At 39.0% G+C, this 27,894-nt stretch overlaps 2 protein-coding genes across 2 annotated transcripts; both read right to left on the reverse strand.

The window, feature by feature from the left end:
- Positions 1–1,299: 1,299 nt before the first annotated feature.
- On the reverse strand, positions 1,300–27,894 carry LOC143614782 (uncharacterized). The gene is made up of 21 exons (XM_077088113.1): positions 27,833–27,894; positions 25,907–26,022; positions 25,555–25,639; positions 25,381–25,434; positions 25,179–25,270; positions 24,991–25,094; positions 23,475–23,550; positions 22,938–23,391; positions 22,498–22,821; positions 21,589–21,798; positions 5,206–5,968; positions 4,389–4,624; positions 4,194–4,315; positions 3,993–4,110; positions 3,825–3,880; positions 3,397–3,487; positions 3,130–3,319; positions 2,354–2,431; positions 2,171–2,271; positions 2,019–2,081; positions 1,300–1,407 (listed from the first exon to the last, which is right to left on the reverse strand). The coding sequence occupies exons 1-21, from the start codon at positions 27,890–27,892 to the stop codon at positions 1,300–1,302; spliced, it is 3,501 nt and encodes a 1,166-aa protein (XP_076944228.1). The 5' UTR covers positions 27,893–27,894.
- Positions 12,081–21,677, reverse strand: LOC143614779 (uncharacterized). The gene is made up of 5 exons (XM_077088110.1): positions 21,585–21,677; positions 21,379–21,535; positions 20,988–21,060; positions 12,625–12,752; positions 12,081–12,531 (listed from the first exon to the last, which is right to left on the reverse strand). Exons 2-5 carry the CDS (start codon positions 21,520–21,522, stop codon positions 12,223–12,225), a joined length of 654 nt encoding a protein of 217 aa, XP_076944225.1. The 5' UTR covers positions 21,523–21,535; positions 21,585–21,677; the 3' UTR covers positions 12,081–12,222.

Raw genomic sequence — 27,894 nt, forward strand, 5'->3', positions numbered from 1 at the left:
AAAATAACTAAATAATATATATTATTTTATACATAAAATAATAAATGAAAGAAATATATAAAAAAAATTAGAAATATATAAGAAAATAATTAATAAAAGTGAATGAGTCAAGCCCGAGCCGAGCTCAAGCTTGAAAATCTACTTACGAACCAAGCTCGAGCTTTAAAAAAGCTTTGAAAATAGAGCTCGGAACGAGCCTAGCTCAGCTCCGCTCCGTGTAAGTTAAACAAGCCAAGCTCGGCTCGGCTCGTTTGCACCCCAAATCAAAACTTTAAAAAGTTAAATGTATTTATTTTTAAGATCAATAATTTGGCAAAGACGTTCGAAACTCTTAAAACTTCAAGGTTGGGTCACATTAAGGTAGCGTTTGTTATGAGGGAATGAGAGGCGGAATGGAATAGGTCATTCCAAAGAAATGAAAAAAGTTATGTTTGGTTGTCATGTAGTAATGAAATGAACTATTCCATAATGAATGAAATTCCTTTCAAATATAGGATTTCATTCTTTAAGGAGTAGATGCTTTTTTTTTCGTTCCTTCAAGGAATGGAATCAACACCACCACCAATAATAATAATAAAATATTATGATTATTATATTAGAATTATTATTATATTTAATTGTTATTACATTATTAGATTATTATATTATTGTTATTAATTTTATATTATTATTATTATTATTATCGTATTATCAATATTATTATAATTATTTGATGAGTCAACGCTTCATGACACACTTGCATGATTCAACATTACTATGATTATTTTCATTCGCTTTAGTGCTCTCGTTGAAGCATGCATGTCTTAAAAATAAATACGAATATTCATATTATTAATATTATTTATTATTATTACTAGTAGTAGTAGTAATAGGAGCTGTAGTAGTAGCAGCAGCAGCAACAGCAGCTAGCAGCAGTAGTAAAGGGATGATCATTCCATTCTTATATGGTAACCAAACATGACAATGAAATAGTAATGATCCATTTCAATACTTTGTCCATTCCATCCCTCATCCATTCCATTACGTCATACCAAACATACCCTAAATGATGTTTGATTGTTTGATATGACACACGATCGACGTTATCTAACAAATTAACATTGGCACACATCCAACTCTATTTGTCAAATCGAAAGACAAAATAAGGTAAACGAATCAACCAAACTTTCTATAAACAGAAAGAACAAGCACACAAGCGTTCACGATATCAATGTGCTTAATGAGGTTTACAAACATATTATTAGGTTAAAGAATGATTATGGACCACCAGATTGCCCTTCTATATGGAGCCGCACTTTATCATATTTGCCACCACTTTCGATTCTCCATTTGTTTTACAAGCTCGCCGGCCAGTGATGCCAAGTTCTCGGACCCGCTTGCTAGTTCTTCCGAGTTCTCTTTTAGTTTCTGTCACATTTTTATCATGTGTCAATATCAGGAGATTAAGATATGTTAACACATGGTGCTGTATGAAATCAAGAGAGGTTAAGAAATTATAAAGTAATGGTGGTCACTATCAGGATATTAATCATTATATGATTATAGCTAAAAGTGGGGACTAGTAATGCTTAGCTTTATTATAGCACAGAAAACCCTAATAATCATGACAATCATGTGGAAACCAATCAAACAGCTCAAACCAAAGCAAGTCGATCGGTTTAAAATGTATATGGCTCGGTTCACAGTTCGGTTTTGGCAGTTTAATGCTCTTACAGGCTATCAGTAACTTGGAATCAGCCATGCATACCGAACCGGACGTTTAGAATTTGTTATTTAACTTCTTTTCATTTTAGGAATATGAAATTATCAAACATGTAGTATCTTATCGTTTTTGCAACCTTAATACAAACTACACTTTTTGAAAAAAAAATGGATCAAACCGCTAAAACCAGCCCTAGTTTGGTTTTGTCATTTCCTGATACCATAGTTAGGTTCAGCCAGAATCTTTCAACAAAACTGGATCGTGGACACCCCTAAAACTGTATAAAGAAAATGAAAAGAGGGGGGGGGGGGTTTACCTCAAGTTTCATTTGGCGCTCGAGAAGCTTGTCTTTTGCTTCTAGAGCTACAGCAGCCGTATCCTAGATGATGATAACAAATTCAAAAGGGTTAAATGATAAAATGATTCTTAAACACACACAATAAAAAAATATTTTCTTTTATGAATTACCCCGGTCCCCGCCTTTCGATATTTCGCCTTGACTTCATCAGCTGTCCTAGCTTTTGGTTCTGAGCCACCTTCAAGTAATTTCTCCCTCTCCATCTGTTTGTCTACATGTCACAATAAAACTGGTTAGTGTATGCCCAAACACAAAAATATTTTATGCATAAAGTTTTAGAAAGTGTAGTATACTTTTTTCTGTCTTTGCCTTTGTCTGAGTCGGGGATGGTGGCTCAGGAGAAAGAGGTTCCACCTCAATTTTTTCTACAACTGATCATAAAGTTAAAATAGTCAAAAGTTGAATAGACAGAGGGAACTACATGGTGGTTGGTTAACAGGTCAAAACAGACCACGTTTAGGTAGGGATGTAAACAAGCCGTCCGCTTGTGAGCTACTCGAGATCGGCTCGCTAAAACCTCGAACTGAGCCAAGCTTAAACGAGCTCAAGCCCGAACTTGAGCTTAAAAATAAGCTCTTTTAATTCACGAGCCTGAGCTTCAATTATCGAGCTCGAGTAAGCTCGGGAGACTAAATGGGATATAAGATCTATAATAAATATATAAATAAGTATAAATACATGTAAATTAGTTAATTATAAAAAAACGAGCCGGAGCCCAAGCCGAGCTCAAGCTTTAGAAATAGAACTCGAAAGAAACCAGTTCAAGCTTAGGCGAGTTTGGTCTTGGCTCGGCTCATTTGCATCCCTATGTTGAGGTAGCGGGTTAAAATGGACTGCATTCAATTGAGTTGGACTGAAACATTTCTTTGTCCATTTGCAGAAAAGGTTACTTAGGAGGTTGTATGCCTTATATATCACTTTAGATTTGACCACTTTCCTTGGTTAAAATTTATGAATTTACGCATGATCTTTCACTAAAACATATAGCCCATATTGACCGGTTCATAAGTAAACTGGTTGAATTGCCACCTCTAGGAGGAGAAAAAGGTGAGAAAGCCAGAATTAGAACCTAATTTGATCGGTGCATCAACTTCGTCTCCCAAGTCCAAATCTAAATCGGAAATTGAAAACGGGGACCTCGAAAACAAGGCAGCTAGCTTAGGAACAAGAACGTCTCGGGTTTCTTCAATATATGTATTTTCATTTTCCTTTTTTCTTATACCCTTGATGATACCACCAATTAATCCTGTTGGTGCAGCCTGCAAAAAGAAAAGTCAAAGCAAACTAAGAGTAGTGGTAGAAACTATCAAGGGAAGGTTCTAGAACATAGAGCAACCTGTTGCTTCTGGCTAAGAGAGAACTTAAGAGCAGCCTCTGCAGCTTCTGCGACAACTTTATCATGAAGGCGAGGTAAAGCCTCTGGGATCCTAAACGATTCCAAAAGTCATAAATCAGAATGTGTGTGTGCACGTGCGCGTTTGTAGGGTGCTAATCGGGTCGTATATGTGGGCTGTCGAGCCATACCCGACATGTAAACAAAAATGTTGCACGAACTCGACAATTTTACACGAACCCCTCAGGTTTGACACGAGCACACTCCGTTTACTTAAAAAACTTGTTTGCAGTTCGGCATGATGCCGAGCCAAACCTGTTTAGACTAAAACCCAAACCCACGAATTTCGTGTTGAGGTTCTGTCATGTTTTCATGTCATGAAATTCACACCCTTATGTGTGTGTGTGTGTGCGTGAGAGAGAGAAATAGACCTGAAGTCATTTTCAGAGGTGAAAAGTGAGAGAACAGCAAATTCACATCCATAGACCTAACAGAAAATTAAAATATAAAGTTGATAAATAAAAAACAATTTGAAGATAATTTGAATTAAACAAATCATAGTATAATAACAAGATTCTATAAGTGAGAAAGAATCTAACCATGGTTATATTTGTATTACCAAAACAACTCATTGTCTTCTCCATATTGGTCTTGAAATTCCATCTGAGAATAGACATTATGGAAGTTTCTGCCAGCACATTAAGATCTGGCAAGGACCTGCATGAATATAACAAGTTCATTAATCGCCCCACACATGTTGACACAAACTTACTAAAAAAACAAATAAATAAATACTTCACCTGATCTCAACAACTCCATTAGAATATACTAAAATCACTCCATACTCCACTTCATTTTTCTTGAATATTGTAGCCCAGCAACATTGTTTCAAATTGATTTTTCTCATGAAGTTTGGCCGCCCCTAAAGCATTATATTTTAAAAAATGCTGTAACAAAATGATAAAAGTAAGATAACATAAAAACCAAGTAGGAACCTGAATTAGTGACTTGGCTGAAAACAAAAGTATTGCATCGGCACAAGAAACTAAAATGAGTGAGTCAGCAAAAGTCTTCCATAATTCAGTGGCTTCATTTGAGGTATTTACTTCTTCTTCAGTTGCATCACTTTCTGAATCCGTACCAGACTGTAAAGACTCTTTTACATCTGTCGGGGCATGTGGCGAGTTCACGGGATTCTGTTCAGACAATTCTGGAACAGCAAATTTTTCATCTGAATGTAAACGCATTCCATTAGAAACAACAATAACACAATTGGTCACACATAAACATAAACAAACAAGTGCTATACTGCAGTTTTCATAAACTAGACCCTTGTATCTTGAGAAGTGCATATTAAATATTTTGAATTCATAGAGAAAAAATAAAGTATAAAGTTTACCAAACTAATCGATCTAAAACTTACATAAAATAGCACACCGTTCCAAACAACCAAATATTAATCATATCAAAATAATATATTTCAAACTTAATGGTTAATCTTTTATCTATACATATACAAAATATGTTGGTTAACTAATAGATAAATCGCACCATGAATAAGATAGTATATACCCTGAAATAATTCATATCCATTAAATTCACATATATATGTAGGATACCGTAATTAGTGTTAATATGGTGAATAATGTTCGATGCCTTTCATTCACAAATGTATCAGAATATATAGAGTACAAAGGGCCTAATCTATATTTGGCAAATATTCAACATTGACTACCAAATCTTTATATAATAATACCATATATCACTAATACAACCCCGCAGTCGAAACGGGAGGAGGCCGAATGTTGAGACTGGATCTGAAGTCTTCAAAAAGAACTTGTGGAAGACCATTTGTGAAAATGTCAGCGATCTGAAAACGAGAGGGAACGTGGAGGACCCGGACTTGGCCACAAGCTACCTTTTCGCGAACGAAATGTATGTCGATTTCGATGTGCTTCGTTCGTTGATGTTGAACCGGATTTGTGGATAAATAGACCGCACTCACATTGTCGCAATAAACAAGTGTTGCTTTTGATGGAAGATGATGAAGTTCACCTAGTAAATTGCACACCCAACACGTTTCAGAGACAACATTTGCGACACCTCTGTATTCCGCTTCAGCACTAGATCGTGAAAGTGTAGGCTGTCTTTTGGAGGACCATAAAAAAAGATTGTCCCCCATGTAAATGCAATAACCCGAGGTCGACCTCCGAGTATCCGGGCAGCCTGCCCAATCAACATCAGTGTAGGAAACGAGGGAAAAAGTATCTGACCGATTAATGGTTAGCCCATAATTTAAAGTCCCTTGAATATAGCGCAAAATGCGTCTAAGGGCATTCATGTGTGTCGATCGTGGAGCATGCATATGCATGTAGACTTGTTGAACCGCATAACTAATATCAGGTCTGGTGAAAGTGAGATACTGTAGTGCTCCACACAGTTGGCGATATTCAGTTGCAGTTTCAAGTGGAGTGCCATCTGTGGAGCTCATTTTCTGGTTTGTGTCGACCGGGGTGACTGCGGGTTTACAAGTGGTCATACCTGCACGATAGAGAATCTCAGTGGCGTACTTTTGCTAGTTTAAAAATAAAGACTGGTTAGGATGTTTAGTAACCGCCACCCCGAGAAAGTAACTGATTGGGCCTAGATCTTTCATGGCAAATTCGTTTGCCAAAAGGTTCATAAACCGTTGGCGAAGTACATCTGAAGAAGTAACGAGCAGAATGTCATCCACGTATAGCAAAATATAAGCCATGTCACAACCATGGTGATAGACGAAAAGAGAGTTGTCACAACGACTTTGCTGAAATCCCATACAATAAGCATACTCGGCAAAGCGTTGATACCACGCCCTTGGCGCTTGCTTTAGGCTGTAAAGGGATTTCTTCAATAAGCACACATGGTCAGGATAACGTGCATCCCGGAATCCCATGGGTTAATGCATGTACACGGTTTCATTAAGTTTCCCATGAAGAAACGCATTCTTTACATCCAATTGATGAATAGGCCATGATTTTGAAACCGCAATGCTTAGAACGGTCCGGATGGTGGCCGGTTTCACCACAGGACTAAATGTTTCTCCACAATCCACCCCGACCTGTTGAGATCTCCCGTCACATACTAAACGGGCGTTATACCTTTCTAAAGAGCCATCTGAGCATGTCTTGTGGCGAAAAATCCACATACTTCTCACAATATTCATGTTTGGATTCCGTGGTACCAAACCCCATGTGTTATTATCGATAAGGGCACGAAACTCATCAAGCATGGCACTCTTCCAATCCGGGTCAGCCAAGGCTGCTGTGGGGTTGCGTGGTAGAGGGGAAATGGTAGAAGTGTGGAGATTAAAGAACGGTTGTCTAAGTTTGGAGATGCCCGACATACTACGAGTAGTAATTGTACGGGATGGAGGAGGATTGAGAGGGGGGCTGGAACCGTAGGTTGGGTAGGGACAGGAGGTTCCGGAGCAGTAGGTTGGGTAGGGACAGCAGGTTTCGAGCGTCTGGAGTAAGTGATAGTGTATGTGGTGGATGATGTATTTGGTGGTTGTAGGGTAGTGGTGGTAGGAGCAGGTTGAGGAGAGGAGCTGCTAGAATTTGGAGATGGGGTTTGCGGTGGGGGAGATGAGGGAAGGGACGATTGTGTAGAGGAGGGATGTGAGTCAGTTGGATGTGAGGAATACCATATAGATGGGTGAAGATCTGATGTAAAAACATCATACTTGGGAGGAGTAATGTGGCGATTATGAAACGGGAAAATAGTCTCGTCAAATATTACGTGTCGGGATAAAGTAATTTGACCAGTGATCATATCATAGCATTTATAGCCACAATGGGTGTTAGGGCAACCAAGAAAGACACAAGGTGATGAACGCTTTTGAAGTTTATGGATAGTGGTGGATGGGATGAGTGGATAGCACAAACTGTTGGGTTCGTAGGCCTTGTTGGCCCGGTTTATTATATGAAGTCAAAAGAGGAGACGGGTGTGGGCGGTCGGGCCCAAGCCCGGCCCGGTTTAGATTTCTTGCATAATAATTTACTAACCCTAGTTCAGTCTCTATATAAACAACATTATGTACTTGTAATATTTGTCACTCAATAAAGATATACCTAGTTGCCACCCGTGGACGTAGGTCAGTTTAGACCGAACCACGTTAAATCCTCGTGTTCGTTTACTGCTTTCGTGTGTGTGTTCAGTTTCGTGTGTGCGTTTAATCCTAACAAGTGGTATCTAGAGCTTAGGTTCGAATCACACGAAGAACACGGGAACCAGCCGAGTCGCCGCCAAACCTTCCGCTGCCGCCACCCTACTGCGCTAGGGTTCCGCTGCCGTTGTTTCGCCACTATCGTCTGACTCTCGCCGCCACAGCAGCCGTTGTCGCGCGCTCGTTGTAGTTTGGTTCTGTTTGAAAGCAATTAACTTTGTCATCACCATCGTATGCACCGTTGCAGAAGATGACCTTGTACAGTAAGTAGTTTCCTACTTTGTTGGAGACCTAAAATTGTTTATTTTTTTTTTGAGATCACGTATTGAAGTAATTGGGCAGGAGGCCCATTTGGTTTATTTTGTGGCATAGAAAAAAAAAGAAAGAAAAACAAATTATATTTTCTTTGGGTCACGAATTTAGGCACTAGGCCCAACAATTTAGTTTAATTTGTATGGGCCAAGTCTTGAGCAGCTTAGCTTGAAAATATTTGGGTTGGGACGAGATCATATTTTGCAAAGTACGAGCCAGGAATGCATTAATCAAGATCCTATTTTAGTTGAATAATCGTTGTCAAGTCAGAAGAAGCGTTAAAGAAACGGAGAACCAGTGCCAACCGCGTTTGTCAGGTTTATCGTTTCAGTTTAAAGTTTCGGTTTCTGATTTTCAGTTCGATATTCCGCTGCGTATAAATAGATTGACTTTTTAACAGAGTTTAGTAGAACAGTTGTTAAGTTCAGGCTCGTGCCATTGTTGTGTCTGTCTCTGTTTTTATCCAGTTTTTCGTTTTAGTCATTGTTATGGCAGAAGACGGAAAGGTTTCGATACAGAAGTTTGACGGACAGAAGTTCGGTTGGTGGAAGATGCAGATTGAGGCACTACTTTGTCAGAAAGACTTGGATGTAGTGTACGAGGATGAAAAACCAGAAAAGTTGTCAGAAGCAGATTGGAAGAAGTTAGACAAGAAAGCTAGGGCTTGTATTACATTGTCGTTGTCGGAAGATGTGGCGTTTAACGTCATGAAAGAAACCACAGCCCGTGGTATGATGGACGCACTATCCAACATGTATGAGAAGCCTTCGGCAGCGAATAAGGTCTATCTTATCAGAGAGCTAGTGACAACTCGAATGAAAGAGGGTGGGTCAATTACAACTCATATCAATAATCTTAATTCGATCTTGTCCCGCTTAGTGTCAGTTGACATTAAGTTTGATGATGAAGTTCAAGGCCTCTTGTTATTATCCTCTTTGCCCGACAGTTGGTCGCAAACAGTGACTGCAGTTTGTAGTTCGTCTACAAATATTACTTTCGATGGGATTCGAGATCTGATTCTGGGAGAAGATTCAAGACGCAGAAGTTCAGGTGAATCATCAGGCAATATGCTAGTCACAGAAGGTAGAGGTAGGGGAAAACAGTGAGGCAGTGGGAGCAGGAAGAGGAGTCAGTATAAGACTCGTAAGGATATTGAATGTTGGGGTTGTAAAGAGAAAGGACACTTCAGGAATCAGTGTCCGAATGGTAAGAAAGAGGTGAACGTTACAGAAGACGACACAGATGACGGGGTCAGTAGTGATGAGGCTTTGGTTTGTAGTGTTGAGAGTAGCGTTGATGCTTGGGTGATGGATTCTGGTGCATCGTTTCATGCCACTCACTGTAGTGAAACGATGAAGAATCTTAAATTTGGGGATTTTGGAAAGGTTCGACTAGCGAATGATGATATTTTAGAGGTTACGGGTATGGGAGACGTTGATTTGATAACTTCAGCCGGTACTTCTTGGACTTTGAAAGACGTGAGGGTTATTCCAAGTTTGAAGAAACGTTTGATTTCAGTTGGGCAGTTGGATGACCAGGGGCACGATGTTAAGTTCGGGAATGGGCAGTGGAAAGTAGTCAAAGGGAATCTCGTGATTGCTCGTGGCAAGAAAATGGGTTCGTTGTATATGGTCGATATGTCATCGAAAGGAGTGGATCCAGTTTTGGTGAAAGACAAAATCCGGTTCACAGAATCTCGTGGGCAGAAGAAGGTTCGTTTTGCAAGTAACAAACCCAGAGCCAAAGTGAAGATTCAGGATGAACGAGCTAGGAAGGTTAAATCAGTTGGGGGACATCGTGACAGTGGGAGCACAGGTCGTGTTTCAGTTACAGTTCCAGGTCGACAGTGGATTAAGAAAACCAGTATTCCAGCTGTAAAAGTCTCTCCAATGAATTACTTGCTGAATATGGAGAGTGTTTGTTCTCAGGTTATCTCAGGATCCGGTAGTTCGTTACAGTGGGAGCCGGTAGGGACAGAGAATGGGTCAGGGGCAGTTTCAGCCGTGACTGACGTGTTGGAGCTCCGGGGAGCTTCAACGGGCCTTCAGGTTAATTGATGAGAAGGCGGTGGCAACTAGAAGAAGTTTAATGTTCAGATTACAGAAGTACAATCAGGAGTGCAGACGAGAGTACTCAAGGCCTCCGAGTGGGAGATTGTTGGGTTCGTAGGCCTTGTTGGCCCGGTTTATTATATGAAGTCAAAAGAGGAGACGGGTGTGGGCGGTCGGGCCCAAGCCCGGCCCGGTTTAGATTTCTTGCATAATAATTTACTAACCCTAGTTCAGTCTCTATATAAACAACATTATGTACTTGTAATATTTGTCACTCAATAAAGATATACCTAGTTGCCACCCGTGGACGTAGGTCAGTTTAGACCGAACCACGTTAAATCCTCGTGTTCGTTTACTGCTTTCGTGTGTGTGTTCAGTTTCGTGTGTGCGTTTAATCCTAACACAAACAACCAAACACAAGAAGATGAGAATATGAGTGGTGACGATTGTATAGACGGTATGTGGGAGTGGCAAATGAGAGGACTTGACTTGGAAGGATATTGAGTAAATAGGTTGCTAAATCTAAGGCATGGTGCCAAAAATTTAACGGAACAGAAGAGTGAGCTAGAAGAGTTCGAAGAATGTTAATAATAGAACGTATTTTTCATTCAGACTTACCATTTTGGGAAGAGGTGTATGGGCATGAGAAACGAAGGATCATGCCGTGGGTTTCACAAAATTGTTTGAAGGATTTGTTATCATATTCCTTACCATTATCACATTGAAAAGACTTCATGGTTGTGTTGAATTGAGTTTTAACGAATTGATAAAACTTAAGAAACGTGGGGAAGACTTAGGACTTATTTGCAAGTGGATAAGTCCATAAGAAATTAGTATAATCATCTAAAAACAATAGATAATATTTGTGACCTCCTGAACTTAGAACGGGAGAGGTCTAGATATCACTGTGAACAATGTCAAAAGGTGAATAAGTAACAGAAGTAGATGAAACAAATGGTAATTTAATATGTTTCCCCAAAACACAAGACTGGCAAACTGAAGAATTGCTTTTACTACGAGAAGAAAAAGGTAAGGTTTTGTTTAAGCAAGACAAAATATGAGATCCCGGGTGTCCAAGACGGTGATGCCAGAGATATTGAGTGATAGCAGCAAACGTGGAAGGACTGATAACTTTGGAATGGGGGTGAAGGTGAGCGGGTAGAGGTCTCCAGTGCTGTTACATCTAAGCAGAGGAGTGCGGGTCTCGTAATCCTTCACATCAAAACCGTATGGGTCAAATTCAATTGAAATGTTGCTATCGGTTGTTAACCGACGAACATAAAGTAAATTTTTAATAAGGTTTGGGACATGAAGGATATTGTATAAATGTAGGGGTGGGTAAGGTGAAGGTAGGGTTTGGTTACCGGTTCCGTCAATTGGGATTTGAGTGCCATTACCTACAATTATGTTCCGAAAAATACCCTTATTGACATAAGAGGAAAAATTGTCTGGGCTGTTTGACATGTGAGCGGCGGCACCACTGTCCAGGTACCAATTCTCCAATTCTGATCAGAAGATGTCATCGACATTGTGTTGAAAACTTGGTCTGGTCTTGGAAATGGCGCAGAAGGGGCCCAATAATGATAAGCTGGCTGCTGTTGAAAGGGGGGCCAATACGCTGCTGGTTGAGCCTGCTAATGGGTCGATGGGATATGCTGGGAAGCCCAAGGAGGGGTGCCAACAGTTTGCTGATTTGGTTGCTGGCAGTTCCAATCAGATGAACTGTGATAAGCAGCCATGAATAGGACAGACCGACAGAGAGTACAAACAGTTTTTTTTTTGTTTAACTGTGAACAGTAATATGGACTGGAAATTGGGAAGGAAAAGAAAATCTGGAACAAGGGTTTAGATGTGGCAGCTAGGGTTTGTACAGGAGGTGGCAGAGAGCCTCCCCAGCCTGGGTGGCTCTGATACCATGTTAATATGGTATTATGGTGAATAATGTTCGATGCCTTTCATTCACAAATATATCAGAATATATAGAGTAAAAAGGGCCTAATCTATATTTGGCTAATATTCAACATTGACAATCAAATCTTTATATAATAATACCATATATCACTAATAATTAGCATCCTATGAATTTCAAAAGATTTTGTAACTGCTAATCTTATTTTTTGCAAAACAATCTTATCCAACTCATACTTAATTTAAATAGTTCAAATTAGTTTTGGCATGAACTGACAGCTGAGACTGGCTACCATGCCATCATTTTTTATCTACTATGTGGGTAATACATATATAATTACTTAATAACATTAATTAGAATAAAGAATGCAACTTGCCTAAAAGGTGTATTGAGATTGCAGTTGATTCTTTAGGGTTTACCGACTGACAGCAGATCTTGTCAGCACTATTAATATCCACAAGGATGACATTTGCATCTTTAGTCAATATGAAAGCCACTTCCTTTTCTGGATCTTTTGATGATGTGTCTCCAGATTGCTCAGGATCGTTGGTATGAGTTTGTGAATATGTTTTTATGGCTATAGAAACGACTGGAGAATTGTTGCTGAGTAGGCAATCTGTGAGAAACACTACTGATGATGATATAACATCGAGTACAGCAACCTAATATGCAAAAAATGAGTTAGTAAAGAACTAATAATGCATGACCATTTGAGTTAAGAGCCAACTCAAAAGAATTGTGATTATGATGCTTACCTTACCACATTCATAACCAACAATTATTTTAGCTCCAGAAAATGTGTATTGTAGGCTTCGTACTGGAGATTTTATAAGGGAAAAGACAGCGGTCGAATGCCACCCGTCCCCATGGTGCAAATCAATTTCTGTAAATCATGTGTGGTATCTATTAAAGTAAATGAAATGAAATTTTAAAGGGAAACTATTATGTTTCTTTTACACACTCAAGTACATATACATGGAAGTATAGTGAAACGGTATTAAGGCCTGTAAATGAACCAAATGTTCCGTGAACTGTTCAACGGGAGGTTCATTTATTTAACAAATGAATGAACATGAACAAAAATTTGGTTCATTTACTCCTTCGTAATCCGTTTATGTTCATTTGTTTAGGTTCATCAATATTTGTTTGTTCACGTTAGTTTATGTTTGTTCGCTAATAATTCATTAAAAACGTATTAACCCATTACAACTTAGTCTAGTTTTCATTTTAGATCCAACACATCGTTCTCCACATTACTTTAACTGGTTTTAGTTCAGCTGTGTTCAGTTCAATTCCTTCATTTACGTTCGGAAACCGTTTGTTTATACTGTTAACGAACGAACATTAATGAACACGAACATTGAAGAATTAATCCAGATTTGTTTATGGATTGATGGTTTAATTTGAAGGGGTATAATTGTCTTTTATTAAAGTATGTTTTATTATAATAGAGTCTGTTTAGATTAAGATAGCTGGTAATTAGAGTTTGAGTCATAGGTTTAATTTGAGTTTGAGTTAAATTAGGATATTTGTTCTCCAAGTATTAGCAGCCTATAAATAAGGCAATTAGATTTATTGTTTTTTAAGTATCGTACATTCAGTTTTAATAAAATCAGAAAAGGACTTCTTTGTCCACCAAAATTCTGTGTTCTTTGTTTTGTTATCAATTGTTCTTCCAACAATTGGTATCAGAGCTTCGGCTCGAGAAGATCAAAGGGGCAGTTTCAGTTGGGGTGTCAAAACCAATTGGAACCAGGAAGTTGTAGCTGCTGACGACCAGAATCAAGAACCGGAAACTGATCAGGGAGTCTAACTGATCAAAACCAAAACCGACAACTTGGGGATCAAGTTTAATATCTGGTAAGTTTTATCTCTTGATTTGAGGAAGACAATGGCTGACCAACAACCACAAGGTAGAGATCATCAGAATATTAACCTACAATGTCCAAAATTAACCACAACAAACTACACGTCTTGGTCTGTTGTGGTCCGAGCTGTTTTGTGCGCTTACGACTTAGCAGGTGCGATTGATCCAGTAACGGGAGGCACCACAGATGATCGAAGGAACCAAACCACTTTGGCTTTATTGTTCCAATCGCTACCAGAGGATATTTTAAATCAAGTTTCAAAGTATGCTAGGGCTCATGAAGTTTGGGAAGCAATATAAGTACGTTTCTTGGGCGCAGACCGTGTTCAAAAGGCCCGGTTACATGTTCTGAGATCAGAACTGGAATCTTTGAAGATGAAAGAAAACGAGTCGATCGATGACTTCGCAGCCAAGATCAGTGCAATAGAAGGCAAGTTTAAAAGTCTCGGTTCAACTCTTGAACCAGAAGTGCAGGTGAGAAAACTCTTCAACTCGTTACTGATTAGATACCTTCCGATTGTAGCGTCAATTGAACAATCGGAAGATTTGGATAATATGCCTTTCGAAGATGCTATCGGTAGGTTGAAAGCGTTTGAAGATCGGGTCAAATTATATACCGTGAACCAATCTGATCAGGACGGTAAGCTGTTGTATTCAAAGACAGATGGCAACAAAGGCTTTAATAATTACCGAAATCAGCATGGACGAGGTTCTTCGAATTCTGATTCCCGTGGAAGAGGTCGGGGCCGTGGACGAGGTCGAGGCAGAGGAAGAGGCAATGACAACCGGAGAGATGACAGCCAAACTCGTGATAAAAGTAAAGTTCGTTGTTACAACTGTAACGAACACGGTCACTTTGCGTGGGAGTGCTCGAAGCCGAAAGACCAACCTAAAGAACAGCAAGCGAATTTGACCAAATCAAAGGAGGGTGGTACACTAATGATGGTTTTGGCCATATCCGAAACGGACAAAATCCTTTTAAATGAAGATAAGGTACACCCGGTTCTTTATGCTAATGACCATAAAACAGGTGAGACATGGTATTTGGACAATGGAGCGTCTAACCACATGCGGGAGACAAGACCCACTTCACCGAGATCGATTCAAACATTAACGGTCTTGTGAAGTTCGGGGACGGGTCCACAATAAAGATCGAAGGTAAAGGATCAATTGTTTTTTATTGCAAGAATGGAGAACAACGCGTGTTTAACGATGTTTACTACATTCCAAAGTTGTGTAGTAACATCCTAAGCCTTGGTCAACTAACAGAAGTCAGGTGCAAGGTGGTAATGGTTGATGAATATTTATGGTTATACGAGAAGGAGGTCGAGGGTGGACGTCTTCTTATGAAAGTTCCACGTTCTAAGAATCGTCTATACAAGAAAGACTTAAAGATTGGCAAACCGGTATGTCTCCTAACCTCTATAACCGACCAAGCATGGTTATGGCATGCGAGGCTAGGTCATTTAAATTTTCAGTCAATAAATCACATGACTAGCTCGAACCTGGTACGTGGTGTACCAAAGATTAAAAAAATTTCAAAGGTTTGCAATTCGTGCATGTTGGGAAAGCAACGTCGTTTACCCTTTCCCAAGAAAACCAAATTTCGAGCTAGTAAACCACTAGAATTGATCCACACAGATCTGGACCAATCTCACCACCGACCCGAGGTGGAAATCGGTATTTCATGTTGCTGGTAGATGACCACACCCGTTTCATGTGGGTGTATGCTATTAAAACTAAAACAGATGCCTTAAATGTGTTTAAAAAATTTAAAGAAGAGGTTGAACGAGAACGTGAGTTAAAAGTGAAAACCCTAAGGAGTGATAGGGGTGGAGAGTTTTTGAACAATTTATTTACAGCCTATTGTGATCAAACCGGCATAAAACGAATGTTCTCGGCCCCTTACACACCGCAACAGAACGGTGTTGTCGATGTTGGGTTCGTAGGCCTTATTGGCCCGATTTATTATATGAAGTCAAAAGAGGAGACGGGTGTGGGCGGTCGGGCCCAAGCCCGGCCCGGTTTAGATTTCTTGCATAATAATTTACTAACCCTAGTTCAGTCTCTATATAAACAACATTATGTACTTGTAATCTTTGGTCACTCAATAAAGAAATACCTAGTTGCCACCCGTGGACGTAGGTCAGTTTAGACCGAACCACGTTAAATCCTCGTGTTCGTTTATTGCTTTCGTGTCGTGTTCAGTTTCGTGTGTGCGTTTAATCCTAACAAGTGGCATCAGAGCCTGGTTCTCGATTATACACACAGTTCCGCCGCCGCTGCTCCGCTGCTACAGTACCGCCGCCGCCGCTACAGTACCGCCGCCGCTACAGTACCGCCGCCGCTGATTAGGGTTCCGCAGCTGCTGGTTCGTTTTTTCTGATCAGTTTCCAGTCCTTTTATTCCTTGGGTAGTTTGGTTGTTTGCTGTAATCAAAACTCAGTTTGGATAATGGCTGAGGACGGAAAGATCAAGATTGAGAAGTTTGACGGACAGAAGTTCGGTTGGTGGAAGATGCAGATTGAGGCACTACTTTGTCAGAAAGACTTGGATGTAGTGCTTGAGGATGAAAAACCAGAAAAGCTGTCAGAAGCAGATTGGAAGAAGTTAGACAAGAAAGCTAGGGCTTGTATTACTTTGTCGTTGTCGGAAGATGTGGCGTTTAACATCATGAAAGAAACCACAGCACGTGGTATGATGGAGGCGCTATCCAACATGTATGAGAAGCCTTCGGCAGCGAATAAAGTCTATCTTATCCGAGAGCTAGTGACAACAAGAATGAAAGAGGGTGGGTCAGTTACAACTCATATCAATAATCTTAATTCGATCTTGTCCCGCTTAGTGTCAGTTGACATTAAGTTTGATGATGAAGTTCAAGGCCTCTTGTTATTATCCTCTTTGCCCGACAGTTGGTCACAAACAGTGACTGCAGTTTGTAGTTCGTCTACAAATATTACTTTCGATGGGATTCGAGATCTGATTCTGGGAGAAGATTCAAGACGCAGAAGTTCAGGTGAATCATCAGGCAATATGCTAGTCACAGAAGGTAGAGGTAGGGGAAAACAGCGAGGCAGTGGGAGCAGGAAGAGGAGTCAGTCTAAGACTCGTAAGGATATTGAATGTTGGGGTTGTAAAGAGAAAGGACACTTCAGGAATCAGTGTCCGAATGGTAAGAAAGAGGTGAACGTTACAGAAGACGACACAGATGACGGGGTCAGTAGTGATGAGGCTTTGGTTTGTAGTGTTGAGAGTAGCGTTGATGCTTGGGTGATGGATTCTGGTGCATCGTTTCATGCCATTCACTGTAGTGAAACGATGAAGAATCTTAAATTTGGGGATTTTGGAAAGGTTCGACTAGCGAATGATGATATTTTAGAGGTTACGGGTATGGGAGACATTGATTTGATAACTTCAGCCGGTACTTCTTGGACTTTGAAAAACGTGAGGGTTATTCCAAGTTTGAAGAAACGTTTGATATCAGTTGGGCAGTTGGATGACCAAGGGCACGATGTTAAGTTCGGGAATGGGCAGTGGAAAGTAGTCAAAGGAATCTCGTGGTTGCTCGTGGCAAGAAAATGGGTTCGTTGTATATGGTCGATATGTCATCGAAAGGAGTGGATCCAGTTTTGGTGAAAGACAAAATCCGGTTCACAGAATCTCATGGGCAGAAGAAGGTTCGTTTTGCAAGTAACAAACCCAGAGCCAAAGTGAAGATTCAGGATGAACGAGCTAGGAAGGTTAAATCAGTTGGGGGACATCGTGACAGTGGGAGCACAGGTCGTGTTTCAGTTACAGTTCCAGGTCGACAGTGGATTAAGAAAACCAGTATTCCAGCTGTAAAAGTCTCTCCAATGAATTACTTGCTGAATATGGAGAGTGTTTGTTCTCAGGTTATCTCAGGATCCGGTAGTTCGTTACAGTGGGAGCCGGTAGGGACAGAGAACGGGTCAGGGGCAGTTTCAGCCATGACTGACGTGTTGGAGCTCCGGGGAGCTTCAACGGGCCTTCAGGTTAATTGATGAGAAGGCGGTGGCAACTAGAAGAAGTTTAATGTTCAGATTACAGAAGTACAATCAGGAGTGCAGACGAGAGTACTCAAGGCCTCCGAGTGGGAGATTGTTGGGTTCGTAGGCCTTATTGGCCCGATTTATTATATGAAGTCAAAAGAGGAGACGGGTGTGGGCGGTCGGGCCCAAGCCCGGCCCGGTTTAGATTTCTTGCATAATAATTTACTAACCCTAGTTCAGTTTCTATATAAACAACATTATGTACTTGTAATCTTTGGTCACTCAATAAAGAAATACCTAGTTGCCACCCGTGGACGTAGGTCAGTTTAGACCGAACCACGTTAAATCCTCGTGTTCGTTTATTGCTTTCGTGTCGTGTTCAGTTTCGTGTGTGCGTTTAATCCTAACAGTCGAGAGGCGAAACCGGTCAATCTTAAACACTACACGTAGCATGCTAAAAGCAATGAACGACCACAAGATTTGTGGGGTGAGGCTCTTAGGCATGCTGTGTTTATTCTAAATCGAGTCCCGACGAAACCATTGAAGAATAGGACACCATATGAGACTTGGAAGGGTTACACACCAAACCTCAGTCATCTTCGCGTTTTCGGGTGTCGGGGTTACATGAAAACACCTCCGGTGAATCTGAAAAAGTTAGATGATCGAAGCAAGCAAGTAGTTTATCTCGGCATAGAACCGGGCAGCAAAGCTTATCGACTTTATGATCCAGATCAAAATCAGGTCTATGTAAGCAGAGATGTAGAATTCGATGAGGCTAAAGGGTATAATTGGGCTGATTATATGAAAGATGTTGACTTAGAATCCGAACCAAAGTGGGTTAATTTCCGAGTGCAGCAAGAAGACGACCAGAATACAATTTCTTATCCAGATCAGGATGATATGCCAAGCCCGAATGTTGACCCAAATCAGAATGCAGATTCTAATCAGTTTGATGAGACTGACGTTGACTCACCAAACCCGACCGCTGTTAGAAGACCCCGAGTCCGTGAAAAGAACGAATCTAGTCAGAATTTTATTTACCCAGAACCAAACCCGGATGACAACTTGGCTGGTCCATCACAGCCCGATCATGATACGTTTGATGATACCCCATCACGTGGGTTCAAATCGATCGAGGCTGTTTACACCGAATCAGCCCCAATTGAGCAGCTAGCAGTCGAAGAGGTTTTGTTAATTGATGAAGAACCAAGAAACCATTCAGAAGCAATTGGAATTAAAGAATGGGAAGCTGCCATGAAAAGTGAGATTGCTTCAATCGAGCGAAACCGAACCTGGAAGCTTGTTGATTTACCAAAGGGTCATAAGTCAATTGGGCTAAAATGGGTTTTCAAAGTAAAACGTGATGCTGATGGGAATATAATAAAATATAAAGCAAGATTGGTGGCGAAAGGGTATGTTCAAATGCCGGGCATTGATTTTGAACAAGTGTTCGCTCCGGTGGCCCGACTTGAAACCATCAGACTTTTAATTGCCTTACCAGCACGAGAAGCGTGGAGTATCCATCATATGGATGTGAAGACGGCTTTCTTGCATGGAAAGCTAAAAGAAGAGGTATACGTACAACAACCCGAGGGATTTATTGTACCTGGAAAAGAAGATAAAGTGTATCGTTTATACAAGGCTTTATATGGCCTTCGCCAAGCTCCTCGAGCTTGGAATGAACGACTAAATGCAACACTTAAAACGGTTGAAATTCAAAAAATGTCCTAGTGAACAAGTTGTTTACACAAGAACTGAACAAAACTCGGTGACAATAGTGGGAGTATATGTCGATGACTTAATAGTCACCGGGACAAGTTTAGCAATAATAGATAAGTTCAAGGCTCAAATGAAACAAGAGTTCGAGATGAGTGATCTAGGACCACTGTCCTACTATCTCGGTATCGAGGTAGACCAGCACAAAGATGGGATCTCGATAAAACAAAGCGGGTATGCTCAAAAGATTTTGGAGAATGCTAGAATGATAAACTGCAATCCTGCAAAAGTTCCTATGGAGGCTAGACTACACCTCACTAAAAATGAAGATGGTGAGGCTGTTGACCCGATTGAATACCGACGAATTATCGGGAGTCTTAGGTATCTAGTTCACACAAGACCAGATTTGAGCTACTCAGTCGGTGTGGCTAGTCGGGTTATGCAGGAACCGAAACAAAGTCATATGCTTGTGGTGAAACAGATTCTGCGCTATGTGAAGAGTACGATCAGTTACGGGTTAACTTATGGCAGAAATGGGAAGAAAGAATTGACTGCCTATAGTGACAGCAGCCATGTTACTGATCAGTGTGATGGCAGAAGTACAACCGGGATGGCGTTCTACTACGGTAAAGCCATTGTGTCTTGGTATTCACAAAAACAATGTAGGGTTGCACTTTCCTCGTGTGAATCTGAGTTTATGGCAGCCGCAGCTGCAGCTCAACATGCTTTATGGTTGAGAGGTTTGTTAAGCGAGATAACAGGTCAGGAACCGAAAGAAGTGCTACTACGAGTAGATAACGTGTCAGCTATCGCATTGTTGAAAAATCCAGTTTTTCACAAAAGGAGCAAACATATAAGTACTCGTTTCCTTTTCATTCGAGAGTGCATTGAAGAAGAAGTTAAAGTGGAACACATCAGTGGAAAAGTGCAGCGGGCTAATATTTTAACGAAAGCCTTACCGAGAATAAGTTCGCTGAGATGAGAGAGTTGCTCGGAATGGTGGATCTTGGAGGAGAAAATCAGGATTAAGGGGGTGAATGAAGAATTAATCCAGATTTGTTTATGGATTGATGGTTTAATTTGAAGGGGTATAATTGTCTTCTATTAAAGTATGTTTTATTATAATAGAGTCTGTTTAGATTAAGATAGCTGGTAATTAGAGTTTGAGTCACAGGTTTAATTTGAGTTTTGAGTTAAATTAGGATGCTTGTTCTCCAAGTATTAGCAGCCTATAAATAAGGCAATTAGATTTATTGTTTTTTAAGTATCATACATTCAGTTTTAATAAAATCAGAAAAGGACTTCTTTGTCCACCAAAATTCTGTGTTCTTTGTTTTGTTATCAATTGTTCTTCCAACAAACATGTTCATTTTTTTAACAAACAAACAAACATGAACAAGAAAAATATGTTCGTTTAATTGTCCGTGTTCGATCGTCTGTTCAGCTAAAGTTAAACGGACGAACACGAACGTGCTCCGTTTGTGTTACTTCATTTACAAGCCTAACTGTATTTAACAAAACGTACCTTCACGTTTGGTTTCCGTCACAAGGTTTGTGTTTAACTTTTCAGATTCTCCAACTAGCTTAAATAAATAAACCTATATATAAATATAAAAACATTATCAGCTATGAAAGCTAAGACATAACCAGGGATCTATCACCTTTTAAACAGCTAATAACTTGAAACAATTTCCTTTTCATAGAAATTCCCAAGTTAAAAATAGTAGCAATCATAATATCCCTCCAAAGAAATAATTTAAATTATTTCTTTGGAGGGATATTATTATTGCTAACAAAAATTACGCATAAATCACAAATCAATTAATTGTATTGATTTAGACCCAAAAGATTTATTTTGGATATTCAAAAATTATACTTCCATCAAACCAAGTAGTATTTGAGAATATAGTTTGTACCAGACCACAATCATTGCCAACAGCTAAACTTGATGTTGTAGAATTAAACTCTAAGGCTGATATGGGTTCACTTGCACCAGAAATTTCAGTACCTTCTACCTGGGGAAATAAATTAAGCTCCAATGAGAAGTTATTGTTATTCATTGTTAATCAGACCCTCATGACACAATTTTAATGAATTTTAATTTAATAAAATTTCATATAACTAACCTGCAATCCTAGAACAAAAATAGGTGAGAAAACAGGAAATGTGGCATCCCATATTCGAACATAGCCATCTTGATACCCTGCAATGTATATTCTCTCAACTCCTATATTTTCTGCTGAGGATAGCTGACTGAGAAAGCCACCACACACAGGCCACTTTACATCCCCTGTGGATGTAGGAGATGATGATTGAGGTTTTGCAGCCAAAACTGTCTTCCAACATTAAATGAACAAAGAGAGAAACTTAGCACTCGCATGCAATATAAGAAAAGTGAATATTTGGCCCATTTTATTTAGAAAGAGTCGACCTCCAAGACAGGTCAATTAAAATAACTAGCTAAAAGGGGAACGAGTCAAATAGTTGAACAGTTCAAATGGCTCAACCTCAAAACTATTTCCGACACGACACGGGAAACACAATCAGGTATTGGGTTGGCATATCTAACTCTTTTAAAAGAGAGATCATGTTTGGGTTGACCCATTTATTAGCGGGTCGTGTCGGGTTGACCCATTTAACTCGTTTGGTTAAACAAGTCAACCCACTAGCCTGTTGAACCCACTTTTTTACAACGCATCAACCCAATCAACACATTTACAACTTAATTATTACCTGAAAATCCGTTTTGACATCTCTAGGTAAATGGGTTAATCAGGGTCGTGTTCACTGTTCAGGTTACACGAATTGAAGTGTGTTGTGGGTTATGGTTGATGTTTTTGAAAACAATAAAATCATGGATCGTGTTCGGGTTGAACAAATCAACCCGCCGACTTGCAACCCGTCAACCCGACACAATGACACCCCTAAAAAAAGGTGTTTAAAGGCCAACCCATAATAAAACTGGCATGCTTCAATCCAAACCCAATTTGACCCAACCCGTTTGGCAAGCTACCTCAGCTAATAGGTGTTCTAACCTCCTTGAGAGCTCTTTGCAAACCCTCGTTCTCGTCCACCAAACAGAGCTTTGAGATGGTCATATAAGGTTCAACTGTTGGTATAGTTACAGGACATTGAACTGCGTTTACAGCATGTTTCATGTCTGGAGCAGATAATCCCGTCAAGCATTCGTCATCATACGCATGCAGTTGACCAGGATTGGTCAACACAAAAAGTGTTGTATCACTACTCTCAGGCGCACGTACCAATTCTATATCCGCATAAGAACCGTTAAGTGTTAAATCTAATCGCTTAACACACTTCAGGGATTCTAGTCCAGATGAAAAATCAAGATTCAAGATCTGCAAAACGCAGATGATTAACATAAAGATGGAAATTTTACCAAAGTTATATCATCATGTAGTTATTCCGGTTTAAAAAAAACAAACATAAGTGAGTGATGTGTTTTGAATGATACCGTTAGGACTTCCTCAGATCCAATATCATCACCTCCATAGACATAAAGTTGACCTGCGGAACCACTATGTTGACTATTTGACCAGTGGAGAACAATGACTGGGAGTCTTCTGTCACCAGAAGATAATCTTAACTTAACTCCATTACTAGACGACTTTGTTTTCTGATTATTCATAGATATTGCGGTTGGTAAATTCCATAATATAATATCTCCGTCTACATAACCGACAGCAAGTATTGACCCATCAGAAGAAACCCAACAAAGAGCACTAATCTCCTTCTCTATCTGCTCTTCATTTGAACTAATGGTTAATTTATTATGTTTGATATCACTTGTGGAATGAATAACTATTTCATAGTTTAGCTGGAGATCAGTATCGCCTCTAACAAGTATAGCCATATCTTCAGAAATATCCCATAAAATTATCACTCCATCTTGATATGCAATCAACACTCTACAAATGAAGCAAACTACTGTAAACATGTGTTGACTGTTAATCTAACAAGAAACGAATTAAAAGACGAATATTTTTCATGCCTTTTTCCTGAGGAACAAGGTTGGGCAAGTAGGCCCACAACAGACTGTTGATCAGGTACTTGAATCGAGGCTTCATCTGCAAAATGACAAAATATGTTGTAAGGTATTGCTGCATATATTTTGAACTTAACAAATTCAATTATAATATTATTTGATTTTGTTTCAACATATGTGGGGTGCTGTGACACGTTTAATTAGCCGGTGTAAAATATTGCCCTGCTTGAACTTATACACAGATTTTTATTGATTTTGTTATCTTTTATTTGTAAATGAAAGGGAAGATACATGATTGGTGAGAATACATTTAACAAGTAGCATCATACATCAGCCCAAGATTTCAATTTTTAGAAAACCGGTATTAACTAACTAAAAGTAAAAAATATCTAATCCTATCTGCAGTTCTGTTGTTTTGGGTTTTTTTCTTTGTAATGGGTTAATTTTGTATTGACCCTGTTAGTAACTTACAAACAGATAACTCGCATACATACACCAATGAGCCTAATAAAAACTTAGATGAAATATATGCACAGCGTAAGATTCATAATACCTTCTAAGAAATGAAATGAAATGAAATGATAGAACATAAATAGTTACTGTTATGCAAATGCAACGTTATTAAGAAATAGTTGTAATCAAAGGTGAGCATAAATACAAATAACTGAACCATAACCCAAAAAAACAAACAAACCGACTGAGATCCAGATGATTCAATTATGATACTTTTATAACCGATTTTTATGATTTGGTTATGGTTATATGAATATAAAGTCATAAATAACTGAATTATATTTCTTGTTTTTTAAGTATTATGGTATGTCATATTATTATAATTTTTATAAACATATTAGTTGCTTATTCTCACTAATAAATTAAAAAAGATTGCTAATATTTTATTTGACCAATACATAATTAGATTTATTAATTAAAACTTACTTGAATTCACCCACCTCCAAAGCTAGTGGTTAACCAAATTAACCAAACTATCTTTTCCAATAACCAGATTAACCGAACCGTTTATAAGCGAAACAATCAGATAACAAATGGTCATTCTAGAAGACTTAAGTTGTAACAGCCAGCTAAAGATAATCCCAAATCATTTATTGTTGATATCTGAAGAAACAAAGATGCCAATAGTCTAAAATAGAAGCAGTCTTAAATGCACAAAAAAATATATATATCACAACAGAAGGGCTGTAAATGATTCGAGCTGAGACGAGCCGGCGAGAGTTCGAGCTCGAACTTGAAATTAAACCAGGCAGATCAACTCAGTTTGAGCATAAGCTCAAAGTTAGACGAGCTTAAGATCGAACCAACAAGCCGAGCTTTGACTCGATTACAAAAACGATCCAGCTCGGCTCAGGTCGTTTTAAGTTTTTTTAGCTAGATTTATTCGAGTCTTTATTGAGCGAGCTACAAGCCGCGAGCTTTTTGAACAGACGAAGCAGAAGTTCCTAAAGCACAACAATAAATATTAGCTCAATTTTACTAACTACAAATTTAGTATAGTCGGCATTACCAGCTATGAGATCAGCAGGAATCAGATAGGGCATTTGTTGGATATTCCCTTCTTCAAAGTTAAACTTTAATACAGACAAATAGCCATACTCATCTCCAAGATACCTGCTTGCAATAGTCAACTCTTCAAAGCTGTATCCTTTGTATAATCTAAACTGAAATGCAGAAAGTCAAATTGGCGAGACTTACATGTAATTAGTGCCACAAACTACAGAAAATGCACTTATATTAGATCCCCATTGTAAATTAGAAGTCAATCGCCTCTGTTCTAGATCCCACGCCTATCAAAGTCAAAAGAACAAATAGTAGGTGAAATGCCTCTTCGAGTCTTCGGCTTGCTTCAGGGTACAAGAGATGAAACTGCAAATATATATAATTGTATATAATATACCTGTACTACATTTTCATTTGAGACGCTGACTAGATAACCTTGGTTTTCTAAGAACTGGAAAAAGAGAAAAATGTCTGTTAAGCAAGACGTGGTATAAGTTCTATCTTCAAAAGGGTATAGTACATGTAAAGCAAACAAGAGAGTAAATAATGTATGTTTAACTAGACAAAAGACCTCTAGATATTTGAAGGGTACTGAGTTTGGAGATATTAGAAGGCATTCAATATTATCACCACCAATCACCTTTATCCTGCCATCCCTGCAGCAACAAAGGAGCATGTAAAAAAATCAAGTAAATAACAATTTCTTTTAACAATCAGATAGGATGTATGCTATTGCTGGTTTAAAGAAATATGAATTAATCTTTAAAATGAGAAGGAAAAACATTATGCACTAACGACTAATTGCCAAGGTTTTATTTACAGATATTAAATGGTTGAACCCATGAACAAAATCTTCACTTGAAGTAGGTTCCGGGTAATAGCTTTTTTCGACTAGCTATTGAACAGAAGAATAATATACTCACAGTGTGCCTACAGCTAGTAGATGCTGAAGGGGATCAAAGGCCAGGATTGATGCAGTAGATGGGACCCCATAATGAACAACAACATGTGGTTCAAAGTCATTCAGTTGTGGAGCATCCTACAAAATAAGCATGAAAAAGTTTCAAATTTATAAATATTAGTTTACAAAATAACATACACAAAATAGAAGATACTTTGACAGGAGTTTAACAAAGTGGTAGATATGCTATTTTGCTACAAACAACAAAACGTCATAATCCATAATTTTCCAGCATAACAAGATATTAGGTACCACACCAACCTAAGTATCTGATGCAGAGTGATACGCGAATTAGTGGGAATAAGTTGCAAGAGCTGGACGTGAAGCTTGGATAATCCAAATATATATCCAAGCTTCATGTCCAGCTCTTGCAACTTATTCCCACTAATTCCCATATCACTCAGCATCACTATCTATACAACTTAATTCCCAAAATAGGTTAAGCAACTGTACTTGATTACACAAAATCCTCAACATACTTATGAAACTAAAAGTTCCGTGCAAATTCTACGGGACGCGCATTCCCATTATTCAAAATTATGACTCACGCTGACATCTTTCAACAAGTTATCTAAACTGTCTTAACCTACTGCAATGCATAACCGTCATCATATCAGCCTGCACATGTTTTCAGAGATGCCATGACGCTAGTCATGATAGCGGAAGTGGACCATTCTACAATCTACTATCAAACATCCTAATTTACCATAACTATTCCATTTTCATATTTATCATCATCATCATCATCATCATCATCATCATCAGACGCCCTGCTTGCGGTGCGCGCATATAATGTATATATGTGCGAACCCTCGGGTGGGCAAAAGAGAAATTGCACTAATTTTGACGTTATTTTACTAATCTCGTGAAAATAACGTTAAAAAGTGGCGGAAGGTTAATCAGGCATCATGTGGTGGCGTTGATAGCCGAAAGACAAGGGTACATGCACCAATCGACCGGTGTGCCGATGGTTGAGTGCTATGTGCCTTATGTCCAAGGCTTGATGCAAAACTACTATCGAGCCGGGGCTCTCACCGGAAGCAGCCTCTCTATTCCTACGGGGTAAAGGTAAGGCTGTCTACATCTTACCCTCCTCAAACCCTACCATAGCTTTGCTATTGGTGGGATATACTGAGGATGATGATGATGATCATCATCATCATCATCATCACATCACCACTACATTCTTTAGTAATTGTTTAGCTGTATAATAAGATCAACAGTAACTTCACTTGTAATACTTGCATTGGAGAAATAACACACACATTTCCACTGCTATCCTTAGTTTTGCCTAATTCAATATTCCTCCTAAACCTAGCGGTCTTCACTTTCAAGTTATATAAACATTTAACCTACTGCAATAATGCATAACCATCATCAGATTCAGATCAGCCCGCACATGTTTTCAAATATGCCATGACATAAGTAATGATAATCGTTGGATCACCTATTATCGAATTTCCTAATTAGCCATCACTATTCCATTTATTATATCTATCTATCATCACACCACCAGTAGATTATTTATTTAATAATAATTATTTGGTTGTATAATAAGATAGGAATATAGTATATTGATTAGCACTAGTTGCATTGGAGAAATAAGGCATGTCCTGTACTGGTAACCGAAATCAGGAAGCTGGATGCTTAGTTTTGCCTAATTCCATTTTCCTCCTAAGCCTACTTTCAAATTATGTGCTGCATATATAATATCTATGTTCAAATATAACATCAATTAACGTTGCTTTCATTTCAAATTCCTAATATTATTTATCGGCAATTAAACAATTCGTAAGAATCAATTATGGTAATTGATGACGGAATTAAATTAAAGTCGATCATAACTCATAGACCTAATAATAATTAGGTGAAAATAATAAATTACTACCTTAGGAGGAGAAGAAGATTGGGATTCCGGTGGAGCTCTGTGAAATAATTTGGCAAACATAG

Source organism: Bidens hawaiensis, unplaced genomic scaffold, assembly GCF_021521415.1.
Source record: "Bidens hawaiensis isolate Kalapana, Puna unplaced genomic scaffold, B.hawaiensis_p1.1 tig00041055_1, whole genome shotgun sequence".
In the NCBI taxonomy this organism is placed as follows: domain Eukaryota; kingdom Viridiplantae; phylum Streptophyta; class Magnoliopsida; order Asterales; family Asteraceae; genus Bidens; species Bidens hawaiensis.

Bases quoted from the DNA above. Each gene is read 5' to 3' on its own strand.
- LOC143614779 (XM_077088110.1), bottom strand. From the start codon at position 21,522: ATGAATAACAATAACTTCTCATTGGAGCTTAATTTATTTCCCCAGGTA. The intron at 12,753-20,987 runs GTACGTTTTGTT...CATGATTTACAG, and splicing joins GACGGAAACCAAACGTGAAG to AAATTGATTTGCACCATGGG. The intron at 12,532-12,624 runs GTAAGCATCATA...TTTGCATATTAG, and splicing joins TTGGTTATGAATGTGGTAAG to GTTGCTGTACTCGATGTTAT.
- LOC143614782 (XM_077088113.1), bottom strand. From the start codon at position 27,892: ATGTTTGCCAAATTATTTCACAGAGCTCCACCGGAATCCCAATCTTCT. The intron at 3,488-3,824 runs GTCTATTTCTCT...GGAATCGTTTAG, and splicing joins ACCTCTGAAAATGACTTCAG to GATCCCAGAGGCTTTACCTC. The intron at 1,408-2,018 runs GTAAACCCCCCC...AAAATGTGACAG, and splicing joins AGCGCCAAATGAAACTTGAG to AAACTAAAAGAGAACTCGGA.